This window comes from Pleurodeles waltl, chromosome 7, assembly GCF_031143425.1.
Source record: "Pleurodeles waltl isolate 20211129_DDA chromosome 7, aPleWal1.hap1.20221129, whole genome shotgun sequence".
Lineage (NCBI taxonomy): Eukaryota > Metazoa > Chordata > Amphibia > Caudata > Salamandridae > Pleurodeles > Pleurodeles waltl.
This window is the reverse complement of record NC_090446.1, coordinates 597,160,642-597,185,021: the sequence shown is the minus strand read 5'-3', so window position 1 is coordinate 597,185,021 and position 24,380 is coordinate 597,160,642. Positions and strand designations below refer to the sequence as shown.

General features: G+C 45.2%; 1 protein-coding gene across 1 annotated transcript in view; it reads left to right on the top strand.

Moving 5' to 3' along the window:
• LOC138304434 (uncharacterized) overlaps positions 1–24,380 on the top strand; it is a 121,101-nt gene that overhangs the window by 80,650 nt on the left and 16,071 nt on the right. Inside the window, exons 12-17 of the mRNA XM_069244480.1 lie at positions 841–970; positions 5,290–5,371; positions 13,023–13,117; positions 14,456–14,610; positions 14,799–14,982; positions 16,098–16,210. Coding sequence (XP_069100581.1) covers positions 841–970; positions 5,290–5,371; positions 13,023–13,117; positions 14,456–14,610; positions 14,799–14,982; positions 16,098–16,210 — 759 coding nt within the window. The remainder of the gene's footprint in view (positions 1–840; positions 971–5,289; positions 5,372–13,022; positions 13,118–14,455; positions 14,611–14,798; positions 14,983–16,097; positions 16,211–24,380) is intronic.

The window sequence follows — 24,380 nt, the reverse complement described above, 5'->3', positions numbered from 1 at the left end:
TGGGTGATGTTGGCATTCAGGGTGGCTAAGCATATGATAGCGAGGCAGCGGGGACAGTCAGCTCCACCAATCATAGAGCAGTGGGAGTCTGACCTAGACTGGTGTCAATGAACCCTGAAAGTAGTTTATCAGAGCTAGGGCTGCTCCCAAAAATGGAAAAAAGTCAGGGGACCTTGGTGTGCAGTTAGAGGTGACTCGAATCCTGGATCTTAACATACGCACTAACTGGATGGGGGTAGATATTTATGATATGCCTTAAGATAATTGTGCTTGGGCCATAAAAGCGGCAAGCGTTGTAAAGTTAGGTTTAAATAGGCAAACAAATAATTGATGTAATCGCTACTGCTGTTCTATGCCAACCTGTAACCGCAAATATATGTAGATGGCACCCTGAGCTTTGTTTCAATAAAAAAGAGTTTTAAAAACAATTCCTTCAAGGGGGCAGTGGTGGCCTTCTCTCCAGGAGGTGCATTGGGGCCTCCCCTCCTTCTGGGACAAAGGGGTTCTTCTATAATCTAAGGCACTAGTGAGCCTTCAGCCAGTGGGGCAGTGAAAGCGTGCTATAGGGAGAAATTGTGGGTTTTTTAACCAGTGGTAAATAAAGGGTGCTCCATCCACCGAATCATTGGTATTCCTTCTTCTGGTGAAAAAGGGGAGTTCACCCTGTGAGGAGGATAGTTGGTGGCCTCCTCCCCTAGCGGGAAGTGAAGACCAACTGTCATGATGGATAGTGGCAAACCTTCCTCTGCCTGGGACAATTGAATTCATACCCAAGTGGAAGAGGTTGATTACCACTAATACCTCCAGGCAGTTGTGTACAGATATCTTTTTCTTCCTCAGGTCTCTATTTGTAGAAGATCTAGATATTCTTGTGATGTCTGCAGAGGATGGAGACATCTACATCTGGGAATTTGATGATTCCATCACAGGATCTGACTCTAACCATACGGATAACCAGGACAAAAATAAGGTGAGAGGCCTGCAGGTCTGCTGACATTAAAAGAGGTATGATTGACTGAAGTACAGATGAGCTTCTTGCAGATAATGAGCTGCCAGTGAATAATCTGAAGTTGCTGACAGGCAGTGAGATGGATTTGCTGGCAATGAGTGTTGTAGACTGATGTTGTGCCTAAGTTTTATGTGGCACAAGGTTAACCGTTTTCTAATGCCACTTGGTGATGTTGAAAATTAGTAGCCAGGTGACTGGTTTCTCTAAACAAAGGGGGTGCTCTTTTGGGACATTAGGTGCCTAATTTAGATCTCTGCAGTATTACCGCCAATCAGCTGCCGCAGCAGGCTCAAAAACACCAACAAGTTGACTTTGTTCCGCTCGCCGTATTTAGATGTATTGTGGCTGAGCCGCAGACTGCCACGACGGAGTGCTGTTCCTAGCCGTAAGGCTGGCGGGTTCTCGCCGACCCTATTTAGATGTTACAGTCCTTAGGCAGTGTACTGGCAGCAGATTGCTGACAGAGGGAACCCGCCGCTGGACCCAATGGAAATCGTAAATGACAGTGGCAATGGAATAGACGTAAGTCACGCACACACACTGTCCCATAGCCATATGTGTCCCCCTGCACAACATACTACATACACAAAATAATCCATTACCATTCCAACAACACACAACACAACACACACATGCCAAAAACACACATTGCCATACATCATGACACAATACACACACATTATTAACACTGCACCAACACACAACACAACAACAACACAACTACATACTCAGCTACACAAACACCCTCACACACATGCCCAACTACACACATCATGACAACCACACAGCAACAACACTCACCTGAATGTTGTGTCATGTACCAGTGTGTCTCCATCCGTGTCCCATACAATTGTGCTCCTAACATATGCATGGAATTACTGTGACATGTATATTACTGCAGTGGTCCAGAACTCATATGTTGTGGCCACACAACGTACACAGCCAATGCAGGGTCCCTACCTTTAAGTCTGACGAAGGGGGCATTGTGTTTTCCCCAGCAGCAGCGACAAAGGTCACGTCTAGTTGTGTCTAGTCGAAAAGCGAAGTGAAATGGCAAAATAAGGTAGGCTTGTACCCCATTTTTTCTCCAACCCGCCAACTCAGGTGTGGAGGTCGGACCGCCACAGCTGGCTTGGTGGTAAGCCACATCCAAATCTGCTCAGCAGTAAAGGTGGCTGTAGTCCCACCATCAGCCCCTATTCCCAATGCCGCCATTGAGGCAGCTGGAGGTCCTTGGCAGAGTCCGCGGGACTCAGGCCCTCCCGCCTATGGTCTTGCCACCATCTAAATGAGGCATGTGGACTGTCTAGTAGGCAGGTGGGTTTTCTGTTGCAAAATTGATGGTGGGACAGTTACTACCAAGATCTAAATCAGGCCCTAGGTGTTGTATTCCTGATCCTCAACTCATGTCCATGTGTTGGTGCCTTTAATTCAGTTGTTTTGTTTGAACCCAAGATAATTGGTTATGATAGAAATTATGAGTATTTCTTACAGCTATTGTTGAGGTCTAACGTGTGATTGTGTGGTCTTACATGGGTTCTCTATACCACTTACTATTAACTTCCAGTTGTGAATGATCACAATAAAAATATCCATGGGCAGATGAAAGATACATGGTATGCATTCACTTAAATTTGTCATTGATTTGACAGTTTCTTTAATTCCTTAATTTGACTGTCAGTGATTAGGTGTCTCCAATGGCCCAGTTGCGGGTGTCAAATAGGCCTGCCCTCCCTCAACCACATTATGTGTGGCATGATGTGCTTGGTGAAAGTGGTGTGCTCTAGGTGAGCTGTTATGGTTGTTCTTGACCTAGTGTGGTGTCTGTTATGATATGTGTGGTTTGATGTATGATATGAGGTGGTCTCTGATGATGTGGATTTGAATGGTATGTTTTGAAGTGTTATGAGATACTGTTGTTACTGTGTGATGTATGTATTGTATAGTGCCAACGTGTGGTGGGGTGGTGTTGAGTGAGCCTATGAGTTACGGAGCACTTTGGAGTAAGGTGTGGTATACTGTAGTATGAAGCTGTGTGGTGTGGTGTGGTAATGCAGCATGTGGTATGATATGATGTAATGTGTGGTATCTTTAATGATGAGTTAGATATGTGGTGTGTTGGACGGTGGTGTGTGGAAGGATGATCAGTCGCACTGTTTTGGGTTGTGCGAGGTGTGGTATTTGGTGTTAGGTGGAAAGACATGGTGGTGTCTTGTGGATACAGGATGTGGCAATAGACACTTGAATGCTATAGAATCCTCTGAATCTGACAGAAAACATTCTGACATCTTTACTGTTGCAAAAACGTACTTGATCGACTACGATCTGGCCTAAGAAAATTGTAAATGAGAAAAAAGGTAAATTTGGTGGGGGACTCATTCTTTGTACAGACCTACAAGCTGTGGAACTCGCTCCTGAATGAATAGTGATTATCAGCAACTACCTGAAATTCAGAAGGGTTATAAAGACCTGGTTGTTTCATGAAACACAGCAACAGCTTGACAGAAACCACAAGAACGACTGCTCTTTATATGCAGCCTGCTCTCCTATTGCTCATGCTTGTTTGCTACATTCCTCACATAACTCTGAACATCAACATTCCTCCTACAGCACACTCGGAGCACACTTCTAGTTCTTAAGTATGACACCAAGACATGTACAGCGTATGCAGCACCCCAACCAAAACTCCTGCACCCATGCATAACAAATGTTGCACATTCTTACTTGTTTGCTTGAAAAGCAGTTTTGGTCTCATAAAGAGTAAGAAAGCAGTGTATATGTGCCAATCTATTGCAGTACATTAGCGTGGTGTCAAGAGTGTGGGAAGTGTTTTGTGGTGTGATATACTGTGTTATAAAGTGTATCACTGTGTAGTGTTACACTGTGTGGAGTAGTGTGATGTGATATGTTCTGTGCTGTGGTAGAATGTTAAGTATTATTGTTTGTTATGTGTGTTGTCGTGAAGTCTGATGTGGTGTGTTTATTGTTGATATGATATAGTGTTGAATGGTGAGGTTCTATGTGGTTATTATTTAAGGTGGCATGGTGTGGCGAGCGGAGTGTGGGGTGTTTTGTGTTGTGGTATAGTGTGTTATAAGTATTGTATTATGATATGTGGGACTTGTGTTCCGATTAGATGTTGTTAAGTGTTATTTAGAATGTAGTTTGTTTTTTAGTTGTGTTATGTGCTCTGTGAGTGTAATGTTGGTCTTGACTGCCTTATCAGTTCCCTAAATGAAAGTCCCACTCTTCTTGAAAGTATGACATGTGCCCTGGGTCTTGAACATGTGTATATGTTCAGGAGAGGGTAGTTATTAGCCCTTTGAGGGACTGTATGGGGAACCAGCTCCAATTTGAACTTCTACTGCCCTTCAGTCTATGGAGGAAACCTAAGAAATAAATCAGATTCTAAATGTTGCTGTCTGTGCTTAAATGTTCCACCCCCTAACAGGCACAGTGCTGACATTCCATCCCTCTATCACAGGCACGGTTTAAATCAAATGAAGCGATGTTCAATTAATCAGATGATGACTTCTGATGTTCCGATCAACAGTTCAATAGTGCTCTTATGAGTCCATCCACCTACCACCTCAGAGATGCACTTGGAAAGGTCTATACCCAAAACCATAGGGTCTGAAGTGAAAGGGTAAAAGGTCTGTGTGTCATCAGTAAACCAATAGTTCTGTACACAGCACCCTCCATTAGCTCTGTTGGACACCCCCTGGTACCGCGCTAACTAGTTTTCTGAGGGTGCCCTCAGTTCTGCCCTTGTAGCGCCTTTGACCACTCCTATTGGTGCTTCCTGCCGGCCTCACTTCCTTATAGCAGCGGGCCTGTGCTTCATAATATATCCTACAACTTCTTTCAGAGTACTACCAGGGTTTTGAATGCAGTCGATATTTTTGTTGTTGGTAGTCTGAGACACAACCATCCCCTCCCCGACCCCTCCTCTAAGAGTAACACACACATGAAAAAGGAGGGACAACCAGCGCATTCTGATCCCCTGCTGGGTAAAGTGGAGGAGTGTAACAAGCTTGCCCTCTGCATTGCAGGAAGTAGTAAAACTAGCAAGCAGTGCCCTTCCTCTCGTTGAGACAGGTGTCAGTGTTATCGAAGGGAGAAAGCCAGTGTGGCAGTCTGAAATTAGTAATCAGGTGGGGACTTGGTCACCTCTGGGTGGGAAAGTAGGCCAATACTGGGCAGTAAGTTACTGTTACTTCGAAGTGAGTGGAATGGAAGTGGAGTCAGTTGTAATTACTTTCCATTGTTTCTTGTAACAGTGTCTGCTGCCCAGAGGGTCGATATCAGAAACTCCTCCACCCGAGCACGAGAAGGACACAGCGATCAACAAACGTAAAGCTGGTGAGTATGCAGAGGTCTCTCTTTCTCTCCCTCTCTCACTCTCTCCCTCTCTCTGTCCCTCTCTCAAACTTCAAAGTAGCCACACCAGCGTGAGAGAGGCTCTAAAACATGCAAACTGGGCAGGACGAGGTCCTGAAAAACACTGGACTAGATGCAAGAGGGTCCCAAAACCCACAGAGGAGAAACTTAAAAAAAAAATGATTCCAGGGTGAAAGACACCCAGAATTACAGAAAAGAGCCAGTAAATACACACAGGAGGTACGATATGGCCCTATGATCATCCGCAAAAGGTCGAAAGGCATACTGAAACAAGCTCATGCTGATGGGATGGTTCAAAACACACACATCAGGAGGAGACAAGCACTGTCTAGCGTCAAAATATAAATATGGGGTAAAGTTTGCACCGGATTTGCGTAAAATAAATGATGCAAATCCGGCGCAAACAGAGTATAAATATGCCCCTCTGTGCGTTTTACCCTGCTTTTGACCACAAGAAAGTCCAACCCCGAATTGTGCATTAAACCTAAAAAGTTCACGACCCCCACAGTTACCTAGGAAACAATAACATATAATAGATTTCAATATCTTTAATGGTTATAATTATTGATTTTATATAATTTATGGTGGCTAATTACCCATTAAAATCTATGTTTACCATAATTGCCCCCTGCAACGAATAGGAAATAATAATACCCATCGAATTGCTAAGAATAAAATGATGACTCCTTTCGACCACCACTCATCAGCTCCCTGCACAAGTATCTAAGACATGTATCTAAAACGTAAAGCAGATCATTGCTAAAGGAGAGCGAGGAGCGGAGCATTAGGTGAAGTTTGAACTAACCCTGCACACGTCTCGCTGACGAGTTAAAAGCGCGGCAGTTGTCAACCATTTAAGTAAAAAAAAGCATTAGCGCGTGCTCCGTTTCACCCTTGCATTCTGAATCTACAAACACTGGGCCACACAGTGGTGTCAATGGACCAGGCGTATTCCATTGTAGACCTTCTGGTATGTCACAAAAAAAGCTATAAATGTATATCAGTGGTACACTGGGCTCGATTACGAGTAATGGGGAATCCCTTGAGGGAATTCCGAGTGGACAGAATTACAGATTCTGGTCGGAATCTCGTCATGGAATTCCTGCAATTACGAGTTAAATCCCGAATAATGGGGAATAAATGTGCGCATCATTTTTTTCCAACTGGTGTTCTGCATGTAACTTTTGATGCTCTGCTGTTTCATGCAGACATGTCTGTGAGGGCTAGTATTCGTGGTGAGAAGTAGGGGTTAGGGGCTAGGGCTAGGGAAATACGTCCATAACCTATTACATGCTCCCCCTCGTGACTTTGAGGGGATTGGGCGGAGGGTGGGAAACAGTTGCAAAGTCTGCAGTGCGTCCTTGTCCACAGCATTTCTACCTGCCAGAATTGCTGAGTCGTAAATAGGGTCTGGTAATTCTGGGTGTCGGATAACCAGAGCACTTGTAATATTGTGAATCTGGCTCTGCGAAACTTGTAAAAAGGGCTGCTGTGTAAACATATTCCCGTCCGCGATACGCCAGTGCCCTCTATAGCTGATGGGTGGCATAGCACTCCCCGCTAGAGGTGTCTGTGGCCAGATGCTAAACACTGCTGTGTTGTTCTTGCCTGAATGGGCCCCTTCTCAAGCTCTTTCGGTGCAACATGTGCTTTCCTTAAGCCCTGCTAGAGATCTCACTGAGGCTCATTGCATTCCCGTGAGTTAAACAGTGCTTACTTTGCGCAGGTGTTGAGCACCGGCACTCATGAAGACCTAGACGTGTTTGTACCACCAGACTCTGTCCGGGCACAACAGAAAGAGAGGCTTAAAAGGGAGAAAGGAGGGTGAAGAGAAAGACAGGAAAACAGTGACAAATAGAGGAAGCAGGGAGGATAGAGAACCTACAACAGTGAGAGAGAGAGAGACGGGAAGTGCCGGGTGGCAGGAGGAAGAGGCTTGAAGTGATAGCAAGTCAAGCCCGCCTCGTTGTTCGGAAATCTCGGAGGTAGTCTCTTAAGAATTGTCTGACCCTCTGCGCTTAACCTATTTTTCTTCTTCACAAATTCAGCGCTGAAGTTGCATGGTGGGGTGTCTGAAAGAGTAGAAGAGCTTGACGAAGTTCGCTGTTTACAAAAACGTGCTGCATATTCACTCAGGATGGTTTTGTGGAAGACGAACGGCGTGTAATTCTCTTTACCAGTTCCTTGAATTCCATATCGGTGTCAGTTCGAGCTTCTTGTGAAATGGGCGATAAGGATGTAACATTGTTTTCTAGCGGTTCTTTGTTTATGGGTATCGCCCCTTAGGTAACTTTGAACTCAGCTTGGATACAAACATTTTGAACAGCAAAATATAATATAATTCAACTGACTTCCTCGTGCTAAAAGCTTAGTGATTATTTACAGCAAATGGCAAAGCTAATTGCAGTTCTCTACAATAATGCCAGACTGCGTGTCCAATGCTCCTTGGGTGGCAATGTGTAGGAGGCTGGTCTGGCTTGTAGTGGGTACCAGAGGTACTTACACCTTGTGCCAGGTCCAGTTATCCCTTATTAGTGTAGAAGAGGTGTTTCTAGCAGCTTAGACTGATAGAAGGTAGCTATGGCAAAGCAGCTTAGGCTGAGCTAGGAGACATGCAAAGCTCCTACTATACCACTGGTGTCATATGCACAATATCATAAGAAAACACAATACACAGAGTTACTAAAAATAAAGGTACTTTATTTTTATGACAATATGCCAAACATATCTCAGTGAGTACCCTCAGTATGAGGATGAGAAATATACACAAGATATATGTACACATACCAAAATTATGCAGGTAATAGCAAGAAAAGTAATGCAAGCAGTGTAGAATTACAATAGATTGCAATAGGAGCACATAGGTATAGGGGCAACACAAACCATATACTCCAAAAGTGGAATGCGAACCACGAATGGACCCCAAACGTATGTGAGCTTGTAGAGGGTTGCTGGGACTGTAAGAAAACAGTGAGGATTAGAAAAATACCCCACCTCTAGAACCTGAAAGGTAGGTGTAAAGTGCACCTACTACCCCCAGAGACCACAGAAGTCGTGATAGGGGGATTCCGCAGGAAGAACAAACACCAGCAATGCAACAACAGTGAATTTCCAGACCTGAGTACCTGTAACACAAGGGGACCAAGTCCAATAGTCGCAACAGTGTCAGGAGTGGGCAGGAGCTCAGGAAATGCCAGCTGAAGGTACAAGGAAGCTGCCACTGGTTGGAAGAAGCTTGGAGTTCTGCAAGAAAGAAGAGGACTAGGAACTTCTCCTTTGGAAGACGGATGTCCCATATCGCGATGAAGCTTGCAGAGGTGTTCCACACAGAGAGACCGCAAACAAGCCATGCTAGCTGCAAGGGTCGCAGTAGATGTTTTTGGGTGCTGCTGTGGCCCAGGAGGGACCAGGATGTCGCCACTTGGAGGAGGAGACAGAGGGGGTGCCCAGGAACTCAGGGAGCCCTCACAGAAGCAGGCAGCACCCTAACAGGCACTTAGAAGAAGAGTGAACCGGAGTCCACGCGAAGTCACAAAAGGGAGTCCCACGACGCCGGAGGACAATTCAGAAGGTTGTGCACTGCAGGAAGGAGTGCCGGGGACCCAGGCTTGGCTGTGCATGAAGGAAATCCTGGAAGAGTGCACAGGAGCCGGAGCAGCTGCAAATCACGCGGTACACAGCTTTGCAGTCTAGCATGGGGAGGCAAGGACTTACCTCCACCAAACTTGGACTGAAGAGTCACTGGACTGTGGGAGTCACTTGGACAGAGTTTCTCTGTCCAGGGACCACGCTCATCAGGATGAGAGGGGACCCAGAGGACCAGTGTTGCAGTCTTTTGGTGCCTGCGTTAGCAGGGGGAAGATTCCATCGACCCACGGGAGATATCTTCGGAGCTTCTGGTGCAGGGTGAAGGCAGGCTACCCCCAGAGCATGCACCACCTGGAAACAGTCGAGAAAGCCGGCAGGATTAGGCGCTACAATGTTGCTGGTAGTCGTCTTGCTACTTTGTTGCGGTTTTGCAGGCGTCCTGAGCAGTCAGCGGTCGATCCTTTGGTAGAAGGTGAAGAGGGAGATGCAGAGGAACTCTGATGAGCTCTTGCATTCGTTATCTAAAGTATTCCCCAAAGCAGATACCCTAAATAGCCAGAAAAGGAGGTTTGACTGCCAAGGAACGAGGATTGGCTACCAAGAGAGGTAAGAGCCTATCAGAAGGAGCCTCTGACATCACCTGCTGGCACTGGCCACTCAGAGCAGTCCGATGTGCCCCCAACACCTCTGTTTCCAAAATGGCAGAGGTCTGGGCCACACTGGAGGAGCTCTGGGCACCTCCCCTGGGAGGTACTGGTCAGGGGAGTGGTCACTCCCCTTTCCTTTGTCCAGTTTCACACCAGAGCAGGGCTGGGGGATCCCTGAACCGGTGTAAACTTGCTTATGCAGAGATGGGCACCATCTGTGCCCATCAAAGCATTTCCAGAGGCTGGGGGAGGCTACTCCTCCCCAGCCTTCACACCTATTTCCAAAGGGAGAGGGTGTAACACCCTCTCTCAGAGGAAATCCTTTGTTCTGCCTTCCTGGGCCAGGGCTGCCTGGTCCCCAGGAGGGCAGAAACCTGTCTGAGGGGTTGGCAGCAGCAGCAGCTGCAGTGGATACCCCAGAAAGGCAGTTTGGCAGTACCCGAGTACTGTGCTAGAGACCAGGGGGATCATGGAATTGTCACCCCAATACCAGAATGGTATTGGGGTGACAATTCCATGATCTTAGACATGTTACATGGCCATGTTCGGAGTTACCATTGTGACGCTATACATAGGTAGTGACCTATGTATCATGCACGCGTGTAATGGTGTCCCCTCACTCACAAAGTACGGGGAATTCGCCCTGAACGATGTGGGGGCACCTTGGCTAGTGCCAGGGTGCCTACACACTAAGTAACTTTGCACCCAACATTCACCAGGTGAAGGTTAGACATATAGGTGACTTATAAGTTACTTAAGTGCAGTGGTACGTGGACGTTATTTCACACAGGCTGCAGTGGCAGGCCTGTGTAAGAATTGTCAGAGCTCCCTATGGGTGGCAAAAGAAGTGCTGCAGCCCGTAGGGATCTCCTGGAACCCCAATACCCTGGGTACCTCAGTGCCATATACAAGGGAATTATATGGGTGTACCAGTATGCCAATGTGAATTGGTAAATTTAGTCACTAGCCTGTTAGTGAAAAATTTGGAAAGCAGAGAGAGCATAACCACTGAGGTTCTGGTTAGCAGAGCCTCAGTGAGACAGTTAGGCATCACACAGGAAACACATACTGGGCGCATACTTATGAGCACTGGGGCCCTGCCTGGCAGGGTCCCAGTGACACATAGACTAGAACAACATATATGCAGTGAAATATGGGGGTAACATGCCAGGCAAGATGGTACTTTCCTACACAATGCCAGTGGAAAATTGAATATATTACCAGTTACAATTAATAACTTACCAAAAGGGAGAAATTCCAACATAGAAAAGGTCGTGGTAAGCATACCCAATTTCTTTGAAAAAATGTAGTATAAAATAGACTATTTTGCCATGTAGTTTTAGAATGGTCTTACGGAAGAAACCACCCCCCACCCCACCTCTCCTTCGGGAGAAAAGCAGGGCACATTCTATGCAATTCGTTAAAAAGCCCCATTACTTGAAAAATTTACTAGATGCCTCATGAGGCTTCTGCAGGTAGAACGGAGGGCGAGTCAGTGAGAGGAAGACCACAACACAGCAAACCTTCACAGTGAGCTCTGAAAAATTAAAGGGAAATAGGTCTTGTAAGGACTGGACTGACCATTCGGCCACTCAGACATTTCACTGGTAGGCTGCAGGCTAGACGGGCAGCTTTAGGAGGAGGGTGGGCTGCCATGACCAAACCATGATTCCATGCCCTCCCCCCACTCTAGTTGTCATCTCCGACAGTGTGGCGCTGGCTTAAACACTTTTAGGTCTCACTTGCGTCAGAGCATGTGCTAGTGCATGTGCTCTCTTTTGCAACATACGTGTTTTTGCTATGGGCTTGGAGCCCGCCCATTGCTTACCATTCGTGGGCTTCATTGTCACTCTCATTTGCTGCCTTCTAATTGGGCAGTGTGAGCCATCTTCACTTCCTCATCTTTTGCCAGGGGCACAGACCAAGCACTTATTGTTTCAGATGTATTAAGCTCCTTCCATTGCCAGCACTGTGATTGAGGTACTATTCTTTTTTTGTTTTGTGCTTCTCTCCAGTCCACCTCCTTTGTCCGTGTTGTTTCTTCCTCTCCCACCCGCCTTTTGTTTCTTAACCATCTCTATTTCTTCTTCCCATCCGCCCCCATCCGTGTTGTCTTTTTGTCCCTCCCACCTCTGTTCATGTTGCTTCTTATCCGCCCCATCTCCTGTCTGTGTTTTTTCATGCCCTCCCACCTGCACCCATCCCTGTTTCTTCTCCCCCCTTCCAACCGACAGAAAGAACAAAAAATGACACAGCCAGCAATGTCCGCTTCATAGCACTTTTTTTAAAACATCCTGTTCTCGCCATCTTCACTTCCTCTTCTTTCAGCAGAAGCAGAAACCAAGTACTGATTGCTTCGGATGTATTAAGGTCTTTCTATTGCTGATGCTGTGATTGAGGCATTGTTTTTATTTGGTTTTGTGCTTCTTCTCCTCCCACCTCCCTTGTCCATGTTGCTCCTTCCCATCCCACAGTCCTTGGTGCTTCTTATACCATCCCCCCTCCCTCCTTCCATTTTGTTTTATCCTCCCTCCCTGTCTGAGTTGCTTGTTATCCCTTTGACCAACCCCACCCCCCTACGTGTGGCTTCTTATCCTTCCCACCCCCAGTCCATCTTGCTTCTTATCCCACCTTATCTCTGTTTCTTCTTGGTTTGGCCTATGGGTGAACTATTGGCAAAGCCATATGCAAGACCAATTGGCTTTGCCAATGTTTGTTGCAAGGGTGTCCATTCCCGGCCGGAGTCTCGCCACCCGCATGATAAAGGCATGCGGCCCACTGGACTGGCTCTCTCACTGGCTCACCCAGCATATCTATACAAGGACTGCTAAAGAGGGGCTGCATCCCAAGGAGAGCCTACTGGAGGCAGGAACCATACATTTATTTAGGGTTTCTGTAAGTTTTTTTGTATGTGCCACCCTTTGGACTCTGCTGCACGAAAGGGATGTTTCTATAGTTATGATCAGGAGTGCACACCAGGGGTAGAAATAAATATATACAGGACACGTAGATGGGGCCCTATGAGAAGCAAGATACTTGTCTGTTTAGGCTCCTTGTCTAACAAACAGGAAGGTAAGACAAAGCAAACAAAGACATCACAGGCACAAGACAGTCCACATCTATCTAAGGAGTTTGCAAACCACGAGCTTAAGCAAGACGCAGATTTAACAGTGTCCATGTAAGTGCCTCATTTCTCTGTCTAGCCCTGTTTTTCTTTTTCTCTCACATCTTAGTATCTCTCCTCCTATCTCACTTCCTCACTCCCCTGCTTGCCTTCCCTTCTCACTCACCGGTTCCCTCTCCCTGAGTCACCCTGCTCCTTGTCCTCCTTTGGCTCTGTCCCTCTCTCCTCTCATATTTCATGCCTCCTTCACCAGGTCTCATCTGCAAGAAGCTCCTGTGCGGCCACTCTCAGACAGTCTCAGGGCTGGCGCTGGTGGGCCTGGAGAGCGGATATGGCACAGTCTACCTGGTGGGTACAGCCAGACGTGATGACTCTGGGAGAAGGGGGCGAGGAAATGTGTCACGATTTGTCTGACGAATTACTCATACGTAACTATCAATAGCTCTGAATGAACTGCACGAATTCCCTGACCTGGGTTTAAGATGAGCAAATGCTCTCATTAAGGTGATGCAATCAGAAGGAATGTCCTGATCTGGACTCGTTTAAAGGTTGTGTAATCAGCCGGGCCACTGGACATAGGCTCTTGTGCAACCCTGACGTTTTCTTCATAGTCGTGGACTTAACGCAGTTGCCACATAACCAACAATCTTTTGCATAATTTGCAGGTTTAAATTAAAAGAATTTTATTTCGGCTGAGGCGGATTGAAAATTACTGAAAAAAGCACCGCCCTCGCTGTGGTGCAGCGGCGGGCTGCAAAATTAAACGGGGCCTTTTCATTTGCTGATTGTTGTATGAAGATGCAAAGCTGGTACTAAGGAGGTGAAACGTTTGCTCAGACTGTATCAATGTGCTTTCAAATGCAATAACACTGAAACAGTACTGCCACAGAATGTGCCGTATTTTCCCACATAAGCGTGTGTAATTTAGTCACACTTGGACGCATCATTGTGAGCTTTTTGGCGCAGTGCATAGCGCCTATTTTAGGCATCTGCAGGGCGAGAAGTGAATTCATTAACACAGTATTTTTCAGAGTTACTACTTTATTTTCAGACAGCACAGTTCAGAAACAGAAACAAGCAAACCTTACTCATTGTTTCTGCGATATACTATCTGAAAATAAAGCACTTGCCCATCAGTCGCAGCTCGAGGGCGCAGAAGCGGTGGGGCGGCGCGCAGAGTGGGGGGAAAGGGTTTAATAAACATTAACTTATTATTTTTTTAAACACTCAGGCCGCCATGCCGCTCTGCTCCACCGTCTCTTCTGCTTCGTTGCTGCAGGCACAGGCTCCCAGCCTGCCCTGTGGCCAATCCTGACGCCGCTCAGAGAGCGTCAGGATAGGCTGGCAGCACCCTGCCAGGGGCGCTCCCAGGCAGACTGGGAGCCTGTACATGCTCTCTCCAGCCTGGCAACTGTGTTGCTGGGCTGGAGAGAGCCTACTGCACATGTGTGTTTGCCTGGCCCGAGCCAGCCGGCCAAACACACATGCGCTCTGAGGGGGAGTGCTGTGCACTCCCCCTCACTGCTTATCACCCCCGTGGCCCCACCCCGTTACAAGTAAACAATTATAAACAGTTTATTATCGTTTTCTTGTAAAGGAATGTCCTGAACAGAGATGGCTTTATAGTGGCTATCCTGCTAGAAAAGTGTTCTGACCTGGGATGACAGTGTTTCCTCTCCCCAGTAGCTGAGTGGTGGATGGGATTGCAGACTGTGCCTCTGGGACCTGGGGAGCTGCACCTTGAAGGACACCTTCTCGAACTCAGAGGAGGACCGCTGGAGTGAGGCAAAGGAGGTGGCATGTGAAGGCTCTATCTTAGACCTCGCATACTCTCCGGAGAGGTGAGTATCTAAAATTCCACACAGTTCCTGCCACCTGTTTGCCGGCATAGGATTATGGGGTTCATTCAGGGGTGGAAAGAGATGACAAAGACTGGGCAAGATGTATGATAGCTGGCATAGATGGATGGGTGGATGGATGGATGGATGCCTCTGCTCACTGTGTCCCTCCCCCTCTCTCTCTCAACCAGGAGGCTTTTTGCCTACTCTTCCAGTGATGGTCAGGTGTACATTCGCCACTTTGGTCAGGTCAGCTCTGAGATGACTCTGGTGGGGGTGCTGCAAGGACATGAGGCTGATGTCACGGCCATCTTGTGGCATTCGCGGCGTGATGCCTGGATCAGTGGCTCAGAAGATGGAACCATCCGTATCTGGGTGAGTGCACCAAGGGGTGGATCTGTAACAGAGGGGCATGCCCTCCAGAAGCACAGACTCACAGTATGAGCATTCCCGTCCATAGCACTGGCACTAGACTAGCATCTCTCACTGTGCCCTGTACTATTAGGAGCAAATGTGGCTCTAACATGAAATCTCACAATGATTCCAGCATCAATCCTAGTGCTCTTGTTTTACCCAGGGCCCTATTCTAAGCTACCTTTTACACCATCAGTCCCTACTTAGTTGTCTTTGACCCAGTCTTAAACTATATGACCCTAGGTGACCTTAGCACACACACTTTCTGGTACACTCTAACCTACACTCACCCTACGTGACCATCAACCTAACTCCATCAGACTCCACTTGATCCTATCTGATGCTCTCCAATGCTCTAAAAACTCAATAGTCTGTAACTTTTTTCTCTTTCTCTCGGCCTATCTTACACTTACCTGCTCCCTCTCTGACCATAGCCCGACTCACCCTGTTTATTACTCTAGGCCGGATGCGAGGCCTGGATGGGACCCAGTCTGTAATCTAGGAGGACATCTCCGATACTTTTGCAGACCCCTTTCCTGATGCCATCTAAGCTTGTACGACTCTTAACACTGATCCCACTTAGCCCTATCTGATTCTACTTGGCCCTATTTAATCCAAGCATGCCTGGTTCACGGGCTGCCAGCCACAGAGACGTGGTCTCATTCTTCACTGAGCCTTAGAGTGTTCTGGGAGTTTTAGTAAGCAAAGTCAGGCATTGCAGGCCTCCCTCCCATATCATTTTTGTAACTGCAGTCGTTGAACACACACTGATATTTCCATCCCCTATTGAATACTGTCCATTCAAGCAGAAGGCTGACAAAGCTTCAAACACCCATGTGGTGACAGGACTTAGTCCTAGTCGTTATGCTGGTAGCTCCACTTAGTGGGGGTTTTGGATAGACTATCTGACTCAAAATCTGACACTACATGACTCTACACAATGCTAACCCTGAAGTTGTCCCTGTCCCCACTTGAAAATCAGCAACCCTAGTTTCTGCGCTATCTGAAGCTTATCAGCCCTAGCCCTGGCCCTATCACCTGACTATGTCCTAATGTTCTGCTTTGCCTGTCTCCAGGATGGGAATAGCTCACAGTGCCACAGGATCCTGAACACAAAAGGCGCAGTTACCTGCCTGTGCATCGATCAAGTGAATGGTAGCATTATCGCAGGAGTCCATGACACTATCAGGTAAGGTTCATAATAAAGACAATGCACAACAAAGATCATGTTCTCACATAAGATGACGGTACCATGACAGAGTCTAGCTCTAATCATGGAGAGCACCGATGAGATTTTCATCTTCCACGTTTGCACTTGAGACTCATCCCTGAGATCAGAAGATTATTTCATGCCACCGGGACAGGTGCTGCCAGGACACAGCTTTTCCAGTCCTGGGCTTTTCCTTTACACTTCCTTATTTTAAAAATCACCAGGTTGTTTTTGCTTCAATTAAACAGATGCAAGATAAGAACTCCTAGAATGCATTTCTCTTTAGGTATATGCCCAGGCCTGGAAATGATGCGTCATGGTGACATGGAGCCAACAGGTATGTCTTTGTCTATTTCTGCTATAGGCCGCTATTTATGCCTTAACTCTTCACAGGATGGAGCTCCCTTACTCACCCTCTCCATAACCAGCAAGTGATGCCTTCCTTGTTCAGCTGCAAAAATTGGAGAAACCAGACTCTGTTTCTCTATAACCCAGTACAATGCAGAATTTCGTGTGTACCGAAAATACTACCCACATAAGACATCTTCCTCATTTATTTTCTAGGCTGCCCACAGCAGAAGAGTGACCGGATGACCCTATATCAAGGGGCCACCACGTTTTAAGGTTAGGTCAGTGCAGTTTTTCAAAATAATATCTCTTGATACTAGCCAGTACCCACAGTACTGACAACCTTTTGTTCTGACAGGAATGTTTTTATTTTCTGTCAGATATGCCTTCACTCTTCATCCAAGCATAGAAGGAGATCACTTTCTCAGTCAACAACTTCTCGCTCCTCAGTGCGAGATTATTCTCCTACTTTGTCAGATATGCTTCCAGCAATAGTATCACCAGTGGACCATCTCTAAACTTTCAATGATGTCCTGATTGATATTTGATTTAAGAACCTCATAGCACCCAGTGGGTCCCATCATGCCCCACAGGTAAAAATTAGGTCAATTCATTTTTCCGGCTCCTACTGTTAGTATCCTGGAGTACTGAGCTCTCCTTTCTTGATAAGAGTTGTCAGAACATTTTTTCTAAAACATTTCAAAATAATATCCTTTGATACTGGCCAGTACCTACACTACTGAAAACCTATTGTTCTTATACGGTTTTATGTCAAAATATGCCTTCACTCTTCGTGAAGTGTCCTTCCTGTGGGAAGAAGGCTCAGGCTGATCCCCACTCAGTCTGTATTCTCTGCCGGCCAGAGTCCGACCATCCTGACACCTATCCTTGCACCCAAAAGTTATCCAGGTGCCCCTCAAGGACAGGGAGAAGATCAGGCTTCATGGATTTCAAGAGAGGGGATAAGCTACATCATCAAGAGGCCTTTGGGAACACCAGTCTTCCTCCAAAGAGCCCTCCTCTCTTCTCAAAGATCTCTACAGAGGTAGATTACATGAGAAACATAAAAAAACGCGCTCCAGGTCGATGTAGAGAGGTATGGCATTGAGAAAAATACCTGTATGTTTGCTGTCAACGTCAAAAGTAGGGGGCAACCCATCGCTCGACATCAAAACATACCTGACGCTTGACCCTGAGAATCGCGTCGCCACCAAGGAGACACCATCAGTCGAGATACTCCTCTGCACCAAGCAACCATTGCCATCAAGGTGGCTGTGAACAGCTAGGCTATAGTCATCACCATCGGCGTGTCACGGTTCAACGTTGAGGCTGCCATCGACATCTATAAGATATACATTGATATCGAAGTCGATGTTGAGGCCTGTGGAGAATGTCCACACAAAGTCGAAATAGAAGATTAATCAAAGTTGTGAGACAGACAGACACTTTCCCAGGTTGCCAAAAGGCCCCAATCGATGTTAACCGAGGTCAAATGTGTCTAAGTAAACTTAGCAGAATCTAGACCTCTTGCACCTCTTAGATCCAAGTCACACTCACCTGTAAAAGTCTCACCACATTGGTTGGAAAGTCAGCAGAAAAGACCTGTACCTCCTACTTCTGACTCATAATATTCACAGACACACTCTTTTTCAAGAGTCACACCAGCTAAGCCATCTCCAATACAAACACCTTCTCCAAGATTTTCATCTGGCAGGTCATCTGTAACTCCTTCGCTTCCTTCAAAAGTCACACCATGTATGAGTCTGCAACCATCACCTCATAGGTCAAGAAGTCCTTTTGGACATTGTTCTCGATCTAGAACAACATTTAGAGATAGATCTAGAACCAAAAGATCTCATACAGCATCACCCAAGCATAGAAGGAGATCACCTTCTCAATCAACAACTTCTAGCTCCTCAGTGCAAGATTATTCTCCTACTTTGTCAAATATGCTTCCAGAAAGAGTATCACCTGTGGACCTTCTCTTAACTTTCAATGATGTCCTGATTAGAGATGCAACAAAATTGATTTTGGCCATTCCAACCACTGAAACTACTTCACCTGTGATCTTTGAAATGTTGCATCATAGATCAGACTCAAGACCCCTTTTTCCACTGGTACCTGGACTCTTAGAACCTGTGATGCAACTATTTTTAACTCCAGCATTGTTAAGTTCCGCTCCATCTCGGATCCTCAAAAAATACAAAGCTACTTATCAGGACCCTTTGTTCCTAAGAACGGATCCTTCGCCTGATTCGTGATAGTGGTGGCTACATGCTAATCAGTGCTTGAAATGGAAAAAATAAAGTGCCGGTACTCTGTGCCAGAGTACCTGCTTGTTTCTGAGAAGTGCCGGTACTCTCCAATTAAAAGTATTACGTTTTTCCTGAGATGTGCCGGTACTCACCCTCTCAAAATAAAAAAGTGCCGGTACTCAGTACCGGACAGTACCGGCCCATTTAAAGCACTGATGCTAATCACACTCTGCAACTTCTTTCTTGTCTTTGGTTACACCTGACAAAGAGAGTAAGCAGATCAATGCCTTTGGTAAGATGCTGTTTGGAACATCGACATCTTATATCAGGGTTGCAAGTTCCTCTGCTTTGCTTGGGAGATATGATAGATCTCTGTGGAATTCACTAGCTACATTTACAGAGAAACTGCCTAAGAAGGATAGGCAGGATTTTCAAGAAGTACTGAATGAGGGTGGCCTGGTGTCCAAAGAAATTATAAGTGAAACAGCAGATGCGTCGGACGTAGCAGCATATCGATATGCACACCACATCAGTGCAAGAAGGTAATCTTGGCTGCATCTTACTGGATTGAAACCAGAGGCACAACACCAAATAATCAACCTGCCATTCTTGGGTAACACCTTTTTTGATACCTATGTGTATGAGGAGATGTCTAGAATGAAGACAGAATTGGACACTCTCAAAGGTGATGGTCTGGAAAAGAAAAAGGAATTCCACAGATGGTACAGGCCTTATGACAGGCGATTCTTACTGCAGAAGGTTCAAACCCCTCACTGGCAATAACATCAGCAACAGGCAAGGTCACACTTCCATCCTTGTAGCCATCTAGAGGACAAAGTCCACACCGTCAACAACCGTCTGCAGCCGCAGAAAAGCCTCCTGCAAAACAATGAATCATCACTTCCCCCTTCTCTGTTACCCGCTCCAGTGGGGAGAATTATCATCAAACACTTGGGGGAGTGCCAATCAATCACAAAGGACAGACAGGTCTTGGGTATTTACAGAATGGCTCTGAAATAGACCTGTTCACAGATGCAAATAACAGAAAATGCCACAACTACGCATCCATATTCATCTAACCAGGATCAAAGGGGAATGCCCTTTTGATAAGTTGGTCAGGAAAATTCCTCTACGCGTTTCCACCAACCCTCTCATTTCAACAGTGAGTATCAAGCTGTATCAATCCAAGACCAGAATGATACTAATAGCACCAGAATGGGCTCAACAGTCGTGGTTCATGGACCTTCAACATCTGTTGGAGAGTGCTCACAAGAGGTTGCCATGCAGACAAGATCTCCTGCTCAAGTTCAGAGGACAGACACTACATCCCATCCTCCCCTCAGTGAACTTGACAGCATGGCTCCTAAATTCTTCTAATATGGACATTTAGGCCAAATAATGTATGTACATTCTCAGAGAGGCTAAGAGACCTTTCACCAGAAGATCATATGCTTTCAATGGAAAAGGCTTTATTTGCGGTGTACACAAAATAATCACAGTCCAATTTTTTGCTAAGAAGATGTAGTCATCCAGTATCTTCTAAACTTGGCTAAATCAGGGCTGCAATTTTCCTCAACTAAAGTACACCTTCCAGCCATTACAGTCTATAGGAAATCTCCTTCACAGACCTCTTTCTTTAGAATTCCAGTGGTGAAAGATGTTTTTAGAAGGACTTAGAAAAGTGTGCCTTTCAGTTAGAATGCCATCTCCTCCTTGAGAACTTAATATTGTCCTTTTCAAATTGATGGGCCCTCCATTTCAACCAATACATAAACCCTCTTGCAACATCTCACATGGAAAGGAGCTTTTTTGTTGCCATCCCTTCAGCCCATAGGTTAAGTGAAATTGGAGCTATATGTTCTGAAGTACCGTACACAGTGTTTCACTCCAATAGAGTGGTGATGAGAACTCATCACAGTTTCCTCCCTCAGGTGGTCTCAGATTTTCACATTAACCAGAATATCTCTCTATCTACTTTCTTTCCTAACCCCTCCAATCCAGCTTAGAGTTTTTTCCGTTCTCTGGATAATAAAAGAGTGCTAAAACTACTTGGACAAAACCAAAGGTATCAGAGAATCAGATCACTTATTTGTTTACTATGTTCTGGTGATAACAAGTTTTGCATCCTCTAAACAAACTATTTCTAGATGGATAGTTTCTTGTATACTCCTGTCCTACCAGCTAGCTAGGAAATCCTTACCTGATACACCTAGGGTACACTCTACAAGATGGAAAGCTGCTACCGCAGCTCTACTAAGGAATGTACCTATTTGAAGGTACTTTCCTTAATGCACTGCTAAATACCCCAAATATTACATCACACATGATATCTTTTATAACATAATTGATACTATCAATATAAAAATTGCAGTAAAATTATTTATGAGATAACTGTGCATGGTGGGGGCGCGAGTTATAGTTACTTTAGGGCATGGGTTATAGTTACTTGAGATAACCATAACTATAACTGCTTAATTTCTATGGTTTTGTGTGAGTAAAATGTGAACCTAACTATAACGACCATATATAGGGGCTAACCCTCCAGCATGCACCCAAACCCAAGCTGCGCACGCATGACGTTGTATGCAGTGTGTGGTTTTTTTTTCAGTTTTTCTCTGGATCTGCAGATCCACCATATGGAGTTGCAGATCGGATGAAAAAACATAATAATTGGGCAATTTTTGCTCACAAGGGCTCCTATGTGTCCTATGGGATGAGGATACCTGTATCCTGACCCCTTGTGTGTTGTTGCACTCTTCTTTTCCCACCCCAAGCCAATGCGACAAACAAAATAGTGGCTGCAACCTTTTTGCCAGGTTGTGGCCAGCCAATCAGGGCCTTGCTTTTCCCACTGGATCAATGGATCTGGACTCGGCTCCGTGTCCCTATAAACCTATATCTTTTAAACTCTAACATATCAGAAGCTACTGAACGGATTTACACCAAATCACAAAAAGCATGCTTTCTGGATCAATAGCTAGCTTCCTGCCAAATTTGGTGTAATTCGGTCCAGAGTTTCGGGCTGTAGTCGTGTTCAAAGTCCCTAAGGGAAAATGCATGGGGAAAATGTTTTGGGACACCCCCCTTTCTCTTGGCTTCCACTTGACTGATCACCCAAAAAACTTTCAGCACAGCAGCTGAATCAACTGAACTATAAGTTTTGAACATTTCATGAAGATTATTGGCTAAACAAAAAACGCTATAAATCGCGGCCCAAGGTAACTATAACTTGCGCCCTCGCCATGCACTGCTAATTAGCTCAGATATTACAGCACTCATGACAACTTTTATAACTTCAATAAAAATATCAATGAAACAGAAGTTAAATTGTCGAAGAAAAACTGTGCATGGCGGGGCGTGTGTAATAGTTACCTTAGGTCGCGAGTTACAGTTACTTGAAATAACTCTAACTGCTGAATTTCTCTGGTTTTGTGCAACAAAATTCAGAACCTAACTTTAATATCCCTGTAACTTTAGTTTTTTTTAAGTGAATTTCTAAAGTTGTTTTAATTCTATTTCCTAACTATAACATCCCTGTAAACGTTGTGTTTTTTCGGTGAATATATGTGTGTGTGTATATATTTGCTGTATGGAGGGACTCCACTAGAGTGAGATCAACTGGAGTTCTGGTTCCTTCTGTCTGTCAATGGAAAAAAAAAATTGTCTTTGGAATATACCAGGGTGCTGACTGGTTCGACTTGCACTTGCATATTTTAGTTTTATTTTGAGTGTTTATATGATTTTCCAGAAATCTGTTGAAGTAAAGTAGAAAGTTACTGATTTCAGATGTACCTGTGGCAGGATGAGTTTGAGCTTTAAGTTATTAATGCGGAAACGTTTGAAAGATATGAAGGTTTGTTGTTTTCTTTTAGGTGAGCTCGTAATTGGTTAGACAGTGACTAAGATGATGATAGTTTGCAATGTGTTCAGTCCAAATTAGGAGAATGGGAGGCTCTCACTGGATGGTGCATTTTTGGGTGATACACTGTACCACACTGAATGTGCCTATGATGCTAATGATGGTGTATTATGTTCTTTTCAAGAGTGAGATGTCTGGAAGTATGAAACGATCCAGGAGGGTGGTATGGGCATGTTGATTGGGTAAGGTGACCAGAAGGACTCAGAATTCTTTGCATAGCTCTTGTTCTGTCCAAAAGGCCTGTGGGTGAGGTGGAGGGTGGTAGGCTGAGTTGCAGAGAGTTGGAAGTGGTATGAAGGATGCTCCAACGTGATTATCTACAGTGCAGACCAGCATGAATTCTGAATGCTGATATGTTAGCCTTATCAGTTCAATGGAGGCAAATCATGCCTACAACTCCTAGAATGCAGAGAAAAGAATTGGCCAGAGCACACAGAATGTAGTGTCCAATAGTGTTGCAGGGATGAGAAACCCTGATGGTATGTTCAAAATAAGCGAAAGCTTGAGGTTGAAGAAAACGTCCAGAGTCTTGTTAGTAGAAAGTGCTTTTATTCGTAGGTGTTGTAGAGCATGATAATCGTCATAAATAAACAGCCAACACGTGTTTCGTCACACAAGTGACTTTATCAAGGCTGCAAAAAATATTGATAAAAGCAACAGTTGGTATATATACGTGTATGGAATCAGTAGTGAATTCATGTAGAAAAGATATCAAAACCAAAAGCCAGTGACTTAGTGTGGGAGCTTGAATAGATTGGTATTGAAGTGAACAAAACGAGCAAACACAGTGCGACCAGGACACCAATAGAGAAAGGAGACACATTATATATAAAAGTGATTTAACATGTTCATGCAGAAAATATAGAGATCCAGAATGTCTCCAATAGTGGGCTGATACATTATCAAGAGTGAGACGAAGTAAGCTAAAAATACGACTAGGGCAGGGTTGGGAGAGACCAAGCAAATAGATGAATGTAACCACCTAAAAAGGAAGATGTGGAGTGGTACATATTAGTTGAAAGACAGAGAGAAAGACATGGCCCTTAGTAGTTAGGAGCCATAGTTTTTATACCTGGGCCGTCCGGCCAGAGAAATCAATGTTGATTAGATCCGTGGGCTGGAATAAGTGATAGAGATCTAGGAAGGAAAGGAAAAAGAGTAAAACAGGTATGGCTAACCCGTAGGTAGATACGATCCGAGAATGTCCGTCGGTATGAGTTATGGAGAGAGAACAAAGTACCTGTGTACATACCTTAACGTATTGGTGAAATTCAGAGTGGTAAGGCTGCCTGAGCAGCTGCAGGGTGGTTGAGTAATTGAGCGCGTAGGTAAAGAAAGGTATGGGAGGTCCTGATAAGCCGTATAGACAAGACCTGAGAGGTGTCAGAGAGAAAATATAAAAAGAAAGGGTCGGTGTGGAGGAAGCAAAGGCAAAACAGGAAATTAATTAATAAAGAACAAATTCTAAGTCAGTGATGAAAAAAGCCGAGGTCTGTGTTTGAAGATCAATGGTAACACTCGCCCTACAGGGCTGTAATATGCAAATGGTGGGATAGAAAATGTAACAAATAGCCTAATAGTAGAAAATAAGGCAAGTACGGTAGGTTGTTGTCAATATAACAATTAC